At 44.4% G+C, this 11,837-nt stretch overlaps 1 protein-coding gene across 4 annotated transcripts; it reads left to right on the top strand.

Annotated features, from left to right (window-relative positions):
* Nucleotides 1-7,250: 7,250 nt before the first annotated feature.
* LOC133726172 (RHOMBOID-like protein 9, chloroplastic) lies at nucleotides 7,251-10,202 on the top strand. 4 transcript variants are annotated; one of them, XM_062153673.1, is made up of 7 exons: nucleotides 7,251-7,552; nucleotides 7,935-8,295; nucleotides 8,376-8,548; nucleotides 8,765-8,821; nucleotides 9,192-9,362; nucleotides 9,462-9,616; nucleotides 9,877-10,202. In XM_062153673.1, exons 2-7 carry the CDS (start codon nucleotides 7,941-7,943, stop codon nucleotides 10,118-10,120), a joined length of 1,155 nt encoding a protein of 384 aa, XP_062009657.1. In that variant the 5' UTR covers nucleotides 7,251-7,552; nucleotides 7,935-7,940; the 3' UTR covers nucleotides 10,121-10,202. The 4 variants fall into 4 exon arrangements, with proteins under 4 accessions (XP_062009657.1, XP_062009655.1, XP_062009654.1 ...); XM_062153671.1 differs by having other exon boundaries at nucleotides 7,254-7,552; nucleotides 7,902-8,295; nucleotides 8,376-8,550; nucleotides 8,656-8,821; XM_062153670.1 differs by having other exon boundaries at nucleotides 7,258-7,552; nucleotides 8,376-8,550; nucleotides 8,656-8,821.
* Nucleotides 10,203-11,837: the final 1,635 nt, after the last annotated feature.

The following is an 11,837-nucleotide window of genomic DNA, read 5'->3' as shown; positions in this document are numbered from 1 at the left end:
TGTACTTAACCAGGTCGGTTTGAGCAATGATGCATGTAGTAAAGAATAACATGTAGTGTCACAACTTGCAAGCGGAGAAGTACAATGTGAGACACAGTTTTTCCATAGGAGTATACCTGGTCTCGCAATCCGTAAGTGTCCTACTGAGGTAGAAGATGGCATGCTCGACACCGTCCTCATCATCCTGGGCGAGTAAGCTGCCAATGGAAGCCTCAGCTGCTGAAATATATAGCTTCAATGGAAACCCAGCCCGAGGGGGAACAAGCACTGGTGGGCTCGCCAAATAGGCCTTGATTTTGTCAAAAGCCTCTTGATGTTGAGATTCCCATACAAACTCATTCTGTCCTTGCAACTTCAACAATGGAGAGAAGGGCTGGATCTTACCTGCAGAGTTAGAAATGAAACGTCTTAGGAAGTTGATTTTACCCAGCAGACGCTGTAGCTCCTTCTTCGTTCGCGGAGGGGATGCGTTGATGACTGCGCTTGCTTTATCTTTAGGGACCTCAATTCCCCTTTGATGGACAATGAAGCCCAGGAAATCTCCTGCTTGAACTCCGAACACGCATTTGGCGGGGTTCATCTTGAGTTTGTGTTGTTGCATGCGCTCGAAGACCTTCCTGAGATCTGTGATGTGGTCCCCGTTCTTCTTAGACTTCACCACTACATCATCGATGTAAACCTCTAAAATCTTTCCCAGGATATCGTGGAAGATTAGGTTCATGGCTCTCTGATAAGTGGCCCCAGCATTCTTCAGCCCAAAAGGCATAACCACATACTCGAAAACGCCTGCGAACCCAGGACACCTGAACATGGTTTTATGTCTGTCCTCCTCTGCGACCGGAATTTGGTGATACCCTGCTGTGCCATCCATGAAGGACAGCAATTCATGTCCTGCTACGGCGTCTACCAACATATCCGCTACCGGCATGGGGTAAACATCTTTAGGTGTAGCGACATTAAGGTCTCTGTAGTCCACGCAGACCCTCATCTTACCATTCTTCTTGTGAACTGGCACTATATTGGATAGCCACTGATTGTATTTGGCCACCCTGATAATGCCTGATTTATGCATTTTTTCGACTTCCTCTTTGACGAGGACTTGGGTTTCTGAATTCATTCTTCGCGGTTCTTGCTTCACAAGCCTCTTGTCAGGGAGTGTTTGCAGCTGATGGCAAACCAAGTCCGGTGACAGGTCGGGCATATCTTCATATTTCTCCGCAAAGCAGTCTTTGAATTCCAGTAATAGCTCAATAAGCCTCTGTTTGTCGCTAGGCTCTAAGTAAGCTCTGATAGCCACTTCCATAGGCTCATCTGCTGTTCCAAGATTGACCTTCTCGGTAGGGTCTCTGACCTTAGGAGGTGTATCGTCCAGCGCGGCCGGAGCGAGCTGAATTTCTACCTCATCTTTCTGTTCTTGATCAGAGAGTTCTTCATTGACGATTTCTAAGGTCGCGATTCGATCATAGGCCTCTTTTTCCACTAAGTACGGCGATAGCCGTTCGTACAGCGAGTAGAGGGCCTCTATCCCTTCCTCCGGAAGGTCGTAATCCATTAATCGTTTAAGGGTTTGGGCACAGCGTGGCCAAGCCTTCTTTTGCGAGCGAGAGCCCCCACTGTGCCAGATCAGAGGCCGTCACCCCTGTGGGGCGGCCTTTGTTATCGATGCCACTCACCTGCAATGGAGTAATAGGCTCCAAGTAGTATCTGGCATCTACATAATTCGCGGAAACTGGGAATGGACGAGGATCCGCTTTGATCACCTCAGCCTTATCTGTCTCCCTGTTCCACATAATGAGTTCCTGATGGAGGGTTGACGGAACACAATAACTCCTGTGGATCCAGTCTCTGCCCAGGATAACACTATAGGCCGCATAACAATCTGCCACAAAGAATGCATAAACTCCCTCTGCAGGGCCAACCTTGATGCGCAAGAACAGTAATCCCAGGGTCTTTGTCACAGTCCCCGCGAAGTTCTTGAGTGTAAGGGACGTAGACTGGATTTTCTCTTTCTTGATCCCGAGCAGGTGCATGGTCATGGTAGTGATGACATTAACGACAGCTCCGGTATCAACCATGATCTTGCTGACTTTGGTACCGCCAATTTCTGCGGTGATGTATAAAGGTCACATGTGTTGGACCATAGCAGGTGTTGGCCTGGTGAAGCTCATGAAGAATTCTCAGCTGTTGGCATCCTTTGTTTCAAGAAAGACAGCCTCCTCCACAGGTGCCGTGACCGCTGACGTAATCTGCAAGGGTTGTGCACTACTTTCCTCAGCTTCTACACAATCCTGCGCGGTGACCGGTAGTGCATACCTCGCGGGCAGTACGTAAACCATGTTGCAGGACGTGTCAGTCATAACTGTCTCATCCATGTCCTCTTCCAGGTTCAGCTTGGGTTCGTTGACAGGGGTGTCAGTGTTGAATTGCTTAGCCAGCCGGTCTACCAACGATTCCTCTGTAAGACCTTTTACCTCACATTGCTCATGTTCCTGTATCCCGGTAGCCTGCTTAGGAGAGCTTGACTCAAAAGGGGCGACTACTACACTCTGGACCTTTTTAGGTTTCCACTGTAAAGCATCGGTAGTCTTGTCCTTGCCCCCCAGTCTCTCAAAAACTGAGGATTTGGCCTCTGGGTCTTCACGAAACAACTTGCGCCTAATATGTGGTCGCCTAGTTGGCGAGCTCTCCTTTCGAGCTGGTGGAGGTTTCCTTTCGTCGGTGATCCTGCAAAAAACACTGGGCTTAGACGCCCCTGTTGCTGAGCTCGCTTGCTTTTGGAAGCTGCGGGGAGTCATTAATGGCTTAGCAGCTAGTGCCTCCATCTCCTTTTGATACTGCTCAGGTAATTTGACCAACTGCGAAGGTTTGATCAGGCCCTGGTCCAGAGCCTCTAGCGCGCGCTTGACTTCCCCAAATCTGCGCTGCAGTTTCCTCTTCTTGGAAGGACTTATTTCCACTGCTTTTCCCTTTTCCCTAGTGTACCACTTGCCTTCCTTGATGGTGGCGGTTGAAGCAGGTGGGATATAGGGCTTGTTCAGAATGTCCTTGTGCTTGGTCGTAGCTTTCTCCTCTTGTTTCCGATCAATTGCGGCCGCTCTTAGCTTCTTGAACAAATTGGAGTCCTTTGGGGGTGATGTCGACTCCATTTTATCTTTTTCTCTAGGGCTAGAAGGTTGATAGTTTCTCGATGGCGAGGCCCACTTGATGGGCGGGAGAGAGCCAAAACGAAACGTCTGCGCCACCTCTTCATGTGACACTTGGATGCCACACTCTTCTTTACATCGCGAGCAGAGGACCACGGATGAAGCTTGACTTACTGGTTCATCCTTCTTCTTTGCAGGGGCCTCATCCTTGTCAGATTGGTCTCCTTGCCCCTTTGTATTCAAATCCAGGGTTGGTTTCCTCCGGTTCTGCTTGGCCCAGTTCACGTCGACCATGTTGATCCCAGTGTCAGGAAAAGGGTTCAGGTCTACGAGCGCTGCCGCTGTTACTGGAGCTTCTACCTGCAAACTGCCATTATTAAGCCATACCTGAATCTGGTCTTTGAGTTTCACACAGTCAGCTGTATTATGATTCAACAGGTTGTGGAATTTGCAGTATTTCTTCCCTTTCAGCTGATCTGGTCGAGGAAAGGGTCCAAAGTCGGTCTTCACCATCTTCGCGGCGATCATCTCATCTAGAATCTCATGTGCCTTATTGGCATCGTATGTATATGTCGCGAATTCAGGTTTAGTGAAGGCCATCAATTTGAGCTTGACAGGTTCCTTGGAGATTTTCAATTGTTTCAAGGCTGGATTCTTCCTCCCTGTCAGTTCATAAGCAGCGATGTCATTATCCTCTTCCTCATCTTCATCATGAACCATCTCTTCACTGTGATGATGGTAGTAAGGGTCATAAGTAGCCGGCTGGTAGCTCAGGGCCGCTATGGTGCGATGTTTTCCTGGCACATATATCCCTTTGGACGCATTCTTTCTTGCGTCAGTTTCTCTGAGAAGATGTTCAAAGCTGCCCACTTCTGTGATAAGCTATCCCATTGACTGGATCATGCAGCCATGTTGCTTCTTTCGCTGGCGTGGCTCTAAGCCCTTAATCACCAATTTGATCAACTCTTTCTCAGGCAGGATCACGTTCAGTTTAGCCTTCTGAATCTGGAAGCGTTGAAGGTATGCAACAGCGGACTCAGTAGGCTGCTGGGCCATCTGAGTGAGAGAAGCCAGATCGACCTCAGGCTCAATGGCTCCAAAAGTTTCTCGAAAGAGCTTTTCCATTGCGGGCCAATCTGCCACTGTTCCTGGTCGGAGTTTGGAAAACCATCTAAAGGCAGCTCCTGAAAGAGAAGTGCCAAAGATCCTGCACTTGAGGATGTCATCGTTCTGGTACTGGCCGCATTGCACCCTGAACCTGGCCAGGTGAGTTACTGCATTCTCGGTGTCTTCCCCTGAAAAAGTAGAAAATATGATATTTTTATAACCCCTGGGGAAGGGCGCGAGCATTATATGCGGTGGGAAAGGCCCCTCATAAACCCCGTCCATTTGGGCCCTGGGATTAGCCAGCCTGATCATCTCCTCTACCTCTTCTCGTCTCACATATTCTGGGCCCGGAGGAGGAGGAGGAGGTATCGCCACCGTATGGCGAGCAGCCTGCAAGGGTATTGCTTGGTTTACAGTTGCTGCCCCTTCTCCTATCTGTACAACGCGGGTTGTAGCTGGTTGTTGAAGAGTCACTGCTGGCATAGGCATCTCTTTTGCCAAAGCTGTTATTTTGACCGGGTTACCAGCCTGGTCAATCCCGTAGTAGCTTCCTGGCAGCTCTTGATATACGTTTTCTGCCCCATCGCTGTCGTATTGAACGAACACGGTGGAGTCGGACGAAGTTTCACCACCTTTCGATGCCTGCTGCTTCTGTCTGGCGGTCTGTCCGCTTGACGAAGTGGCATTTTCTTTACTGTCGCCGATAACCAGTGCTTGTTCTTTATTTTTCAGTGGCGTAGCAGCAATAGTTGCGGAAGGCGTAGCGGTATTGCTGCTAACCTTCTCTCGCTGATTTGGCGGCACGTACTTGCCCGAACCAGACGGTTGGCCGAGGGAGCCAAGGATAGCGTTAGGATCTCCTAACGTTTTATTCAACACTTCTCTAGCTTGGTTCAACTCAGCTCTTTGCATGGCCACCTCGGTCGCGAGATTAGCTCCATCCTTGCGAAGACCTGCCATATCTGACGCCGTCTGCTTGGTCTGGTTCGCAATAGCCCCTATGATTTCTTTCTGCCATTGATTCTGCTCATCTGCGATACCTGTAACATGAGCCCTTAATGCACTCTCTGTTTGTGCAATTTGTTGCTTAGTTTCCTCAACTTGTCGGGAAATACGCTGGTTTATTTAGCGTATGATCCGATCTGTCTTTGCGGTTTCCCTTTCAAAATCAGTGGCTATCTTCTTGCGATGATTTTCAATATTCTCCAGGATGATCGCGAAACTGACCTCGGAGGTCGCTCCCTCTGGAATAGGCTTCGCAACGAAAGCCTCTCTTTCTTCACTTCCCACTGTATTGGAGACAGCGGTAGTGACAGGCTCACTGGCCTGATTAGTAGTGACACCCATACCCTCAGTAACGGTCGGGTGATTCTCTCCCTGTTCAGCTGTCATATCCGATGATTGGAGATGGCGAGAAAATCTTTGAGTCACTTGTTCTTCAGAAAGACCACGACAGTCCGCGCGAGAATGCGGTCTGTAACTGGAGGTCTTATGCTTAGGGCAGTTAGCGTAAACCTTCTGGTAAGGATTTTCGCTTGACTTCCCAATGGCTACGTTCACGAAGAGACACTATGTTGGTCCCACTGGGCGTGCCAAAATGTTTGACGCGGAAACCAGTTGGCCTGCAAACTGTCTCTTTTGCTGCTGTGATTGCGCGGGCGTGCCAGCACCGTGGGGTGCAGTCGTCGGGGGAGTCCCTTGACCTGACTTCTTCTTCAAGCGTTGTGGATGAGAAGAGCACCAACCTCGCCACAAGGTTCTTTTCTATGCCTTCCGAGAAAGGACTTCCTGCCTTACGGATAAGGACTTTGGTTGTGGTCTCTTGCGTTCACCGAATCGATACTTAGTGTTGTAGACTAAGCAGAGCAATCACTGGGAAGTTGGGAGAAGCACGGGTGGTGCTAAAGCGTGACTTTAGCTTCGCTGGGTTGCGAGGGCGTTACCCTTGCTTCGCTGGTAGTAACGGTGGCAGTTGCGCTAGCAGTCGGCTCCTGGGGAGACTAGGACTGAAAATACGGTCGCCGGGTTGATATGATGATGCTGACAGTCGGCTCTTGGAAAGACTAGGACTGGCGCGCGGTCATCGGGTTTCAACGAGGTTGAAGGTTTACTCCGGGGAGGCTTTGTAATCGCTGGGATTGATTGATTTTAGAGAGGTCCCCTATTCGTCCTTGAAACCTGGTATATATACCTAGGGTTTCGACTGCTCCTTGTCATAGAAGGAATATTGATTGAAGTTTCCTATTCAATCCCCGCTACCCGACTCCAATAAGGTTTCGTTTTCCTTATGGATCACCGAATGGGTGAAGCTGTAACCTAAACCGGAGTAGGCTTATTTTTGGGCCGCAGGTATCAACCCGCTGTGCTAAATCCACTAAAGGATCTTGCCAAAATTACTTTTGGGCTCAAACAGAAATGACTAAATTTTTTATTTTAAAGATAATAATTTGTTTGCAAATTATATGAGTGAGGTTATTTGAGGAAGTTTAGTGAGGTTTAGTGAGTAAATTTAGTCTTTGAAAATTTGATAAGAGGTGTAGAAAGCATAGAGGTCAAGTGAGTAAATTTAGAGGTTCCAATAGAAAAACTCTAATACAATTCGTCAACCACATCTCATTTTCAAAATTATGAATTTGTGTCATTATGATACATACTTTAATTGGGTCATTGGAGAAATTTGTATCATAATCAGGTTAATCTAATTGCTGTATTTCACGGAGCTTTTAGGCCTAACGTCCTCCCCGTTGTATTTTAGTTTGACTATGAATAATATTGGCACGTGTGGGTATGAGCCTCTTAATTATGTTGGATTCCAAACCACGTTTCAAAAATAGAAAGGAAAGAAAAGGTGAGAAACAGTATTGATGGGGTAGACCAAAGTGTTTGGGTTGGAATTTGCGATCTTAAGCCCAGCAAGAAGCACACATCTAATGCATACGTTTATTCTTTGTTATGCTTTGAGGCTTCTTGGACCAATAATTTCGACGGCCACTGAAGCCTGGGATGGTGTCAAATGTATACGTTGATCCCTGTCAAATGTCGTCCGTCCACGCAAACCACAAAGCGATCGGCGGTTGCACACATGGCAACATCGTACTGGACCAACAGAGATAAGAGAAGATTTAGTCTGGATTTCATTTCAAATCCCAGTGAGAAAGTGTTCCTTTCAACTGTAAGCTTTGACAGGTCTGTTGTGTCTGTTTGGTTTCATTAATGGAGCGACAACCTCAGGCTTGGCCCCTTCAACTTCCAAGAGCTTTGGATACAATAACACCCATTTTGCAATAAATTTGGGATTTCAGGTACCTACTGTTTAATTGGCATTTTCATAAAATCTCTGCTTTTCTCAAATCCACTTCCAGACTGTTCTTTAGTAAAGCTGGCCTCTGTTTGGTTGCTCAGATAATAAACCAAACTTCAAAGAGAAAGTCTCGATCCTTCTATGGTTAGGTTTCCATTTATGTGGTGCATGTGAGCTTGCTTATCACATACAGAGTATACTGACATAGTACTTATTAAGGGCCCTGCAATAATGTTTGCTTCCAACTTTGAATGTTCAGTGCTACTAGCTTTTGATCCTTGTTTCCACAAATACAGTGTGACATGTAGGACTAACATTCATAGTGTTTTACGGGTGTTGCAACTTTAAAGTTAGTTGTTAAAGTTGTTCCATTCTTCATTCAGGTTTAGATGGCTTTGGTTCCAATATGCTACAGGATACCATACAAAGGGCATATTCAACCCATACGTAATGTAATAGGCGGACCAAGTTCATCTAAAGGACTAGAAAGCCGTCTAAGATGCAGTTTAGCACATAATTCACAAGAACACAATCGTGGGATGGTTCCGTATGCATCAGATGCTAGAACGAATGAGAAGCAGCTGAGTTCTTTAGATTCCTACTTTGAAAAACTCCAAAATAGCACAACTTTGCCTTCAGAAAATTCAAGCAAGACAACTGAGCCACTCGGTAGAAAAAATGGTCATTTGGGATTGGAGGAGGAGTTGGAGTATCTTGATGCTTATCTTGAAAAACTTAATAAAGGCAAGTATCTCCTAGTTGAGTAGCTTCTATCTCTTCCATTTTAGCAAGGAAATTAATTTTACATTTTTTTATTGGCACAGATGCAAACCAGATTGAAAAACCAGTTGATCTTGCAACTGGAGACAATATAGTTCCAAAATCATCATCTATCATTCAAAAATCCAAAAAAGGTGCTGAAAGGAAACTGGTCAAGAGCTTTACAAATACAACTGATGATAATGGTCAAGATAGCGAAATCTCTGATCTCTACCTAGTGTAAGACTGTGCTTCATCTAAGTGGATTATTACTTAAAAATCTGGTAGCACATAAAGAATTAAAAGTTCAAAACATGATTCTTTGTTTTTGATCTTTGGTTGCAGAAGCATATTGGGTTCTATAAACATTGCAGTTTTTCTGTTTGAGATAGCAAGTCCAGTTAGGAATTCTGACTTGGAGCTTTTTTCTCTTCCATTGTTATATGGAGCAAAGATGAATGATTTGATCCTGGTCGGAGAGTGGTGGAGGCTAGTCACACCGATGTTTCTGGTACAAGATTGATTATTGGGTTCGTGTTTCCATTATGTCTTCGTTTAACATCTTTATATTATTAGCGTTTAGCTTAATATAGATTGTTGACCCATTCCCTGATAGCTTAAGCTTTTGGGCACAGTGGTTGTCTAACATGGCATGGTACCAAACCCTTGTTTGCAGTAGGCTTTGAGCTCGCAACCACCATCCCTCACTTCTTTCTGGTTGTATAGTCTGACTCTCCATATACACGTTGAGGCTGCACGTTGTCGAACAATTAGTTGCAATGCTTGCATTATCTACTTAGGAATTGAATTCTAATGTGACATATGATTGACTCAAATTTCATATGACTTCCTAGATCTTAAGAAACTTTTGGTATATGCAGCATGCTGGACTTATTCATATAGCTATTGGTTCTTGGGGACTTGTTACATTTGGACCTAAGGTGTGCAGAGGCTATGGTTCATTCACATTTTTCTTGATATATATACTTGGAGGAATCTCTGGCAATTTGATTAGCTTTCTCCACACACCAGAACCAACTGTTGGTGGAACAGTAAGCAATTCCTCAACTTCTATCCTTACCTTTTAACTTATTTTTCCTGTCTAGGGTTATCTCTCTTCTTACATGACTAAGTTAATAAATGGATCACAGGGACCAATATTTGCCATGATCGGAGCTTGGCTCATTTATGAGACCCAAAACAAAGATATAACTGCAAAGGAAGTCTCAGAGACTATGTTCCAAAAGGCAATAATAACTACAGCTCTTACCTTCACAGTGAGCAGTTTTGGTCCAATTGATGACTGGTAAGTTTAAAACCAACTAGTATATGACAAATCATTCACTATATGCCATCTGATTTAGGGAATGTCATTCGCTCCCTCAGAAAGTCATCATGCACTCGGTTTGTGAGTTTGAAAATAGTACACCAGCTAATTTCGATAGCAGCATGCCTTTCTTTGAGTGTGAATAAAAGCTATCTCGATTTTGTAGTGACAAATTTGTAGTGAGTTTGTTGTGACTTTCAAATTTGCTTTTGACACCCTTTGTTGGGTAAACGTTGCAGGACACATTTTGGAGCTGCATTGACAGGAATAGCATATGGGTTTTTGACATGCCCAAGTCTTCAACTGGACGAAGCATCATCATCTTCAACAAGTGGACAAGAGGAAGGAATCACACTTGTTAGACGTTATGCTGATCCCTGCAAATCACTTTTTCTCTTCACAGTGTTTGTTCTTGTTCTGAGTTCTCTACTTCTCTTTTTTGAACCTCCACTCAACGCCTTAGCATCAGACTCTTCTGTGTAGACGTGAAGGACTTGTATATGAATCTAGGTAGAATGATACAAATATATTAGTCTATATACAGTTTATACCATCGTTGTTTGTCCCTCATGTCTCATAGTATAATGGAAAATAAAAATAAGAAAGGCAATTGGTAAGGCCATAACATGTTCAAGCTTCACAAAATTCTGCAACTATGATACTTTTTTTTTTTTTGGCCAAGCTGCAACTATGATACTAAAAGAATGATTATGAGAGACTAGTGTTATTTAGGTATTTTTAAGTTTTAACCGGAATCAACTTTCGATGGTATGTACTTTTGACAAGAAATTTATAGTTACCTAAATTTGAATTTAATATAAAAGATTGAAATTAGAATACTGAAAATATATTTGTGCTAAATTCAAAGGTGAGTGACCATAAATTCTTAATATTGGTGCCCGGTAAGTATGTTTTTTAGATTTTATGAGAGAACATAACTTTCACTTGTAATTCATGTGCATTTTTATATTGTATCAATTATCAGTTATGCTGTTGTTTCTTTCAATAGCAAGTGATCAAAGCCGATTCAAGTTTGGGATTCATTTTTCTACATAAAGAGTGCAAGCATGACTTTTTCCTGCAAGAATTGACCAAATAAATTTTGGATACATGTTATCCCTGTGACCCCCCAACAAAACAGGTTGGATCAAGGTGAATACAGATGGGTCATTTAGTGAGCTACTAGAGCTGGTTTTGTGGGTGTATTTAGAGATTTTGAGGGCCTGTTCTTGGGTGGTTTTTCCAATAAAGTTGTGGTACCAGCGCTATAGATGCAGTCATGCAGAGGTCCTAGCATTCATTGAAGCAATCCAGGTTGCTTTGGTTCGTCGTTGGACTCATATTTGGTTAGAAACAGACTCTGTTTTAGTACTGCTCGCTTATCTCAAATCACCTAATTTAATTCCATGGAGATTGTGTATTGAATGTTAAATTGTCTGAATCTAATTACTCAGTTAACCTTCTGAATCTCACATATCTATCAGGAGGGGAATGCATTGGCTGACAAGCTTGCCAGATATGGCGCAATGCTTGATGGAGCAGTTTGGTGGAGAACGTTGCCCAACTCTTTTTCTGCAGAGTATCTGAGTATGGTAGGGATCTAGCTTCCTTAGTCAATTATAGGTTCTCTTGACTTTGTCATTAGAATTAGCTTGTGCCTTTTCGCATTTAGTTCCTTCTTTATGTTGAAAGTTTCTCAGCAATTTTATTTGTTAGTATTTCCTTGTACTGTACTCTCTATGTCACTTTGTGTCCCAGAATTAGCTTGTGCCTTTTCGCATTTAGTTCCTTCTTTATGTTGAAAGTTTCTCAGCAATTTTATTTGTTAGTATTTCCTTGTACCGTACTCTCTATGTCACTTTGTGTCCCATGGGAAGGGGTTTTGGCCTACTCCTCCCCCCACCCCCCCCCCCCCCCCCCCTCTATTAATAAAATTTCGAATAAGGACGATGAGTTAGCCCTTATTTCGCTTCCTTAAAAAAAAAAAATATATATATACATATATATATACATGCCCGTTCTAGGGCAGACGTCGATGCTTCTACTCCGTTCAGGTGGCAACGGCACGGCGGGACTTGTCGAACAGAGACCAGGGGTCGATCTTGACCTTCTTCTTGCTGGTGGACTCGCCAATTACCAGTTTGCAGTCGCTGCCCAAAACCTTCGACCTCGATCGCTACCCAGAAGCGGTCTAGGATGC

The sequence above is a fragment of the Rosa rugosa genome, chromosome 1, assembly GCF_958449725.1.
Source record: "Rosa rugosa chromosome 1, drRosRugo1.1, whole genome shotgun sequence".
In the NCBI taxonomy this organism is placed as follows: Eukaryota; Viridiplantae; Streptophyta; class Magnoliopsida; order Rosales; family Rosaceae; genus Rosa; species Rosa rugosa.
The sequence above is the reverse complement of the archived record's forward strand: the minus strand, read 5'-3'. Positions and strand labels throughout refer to the sequence as shown.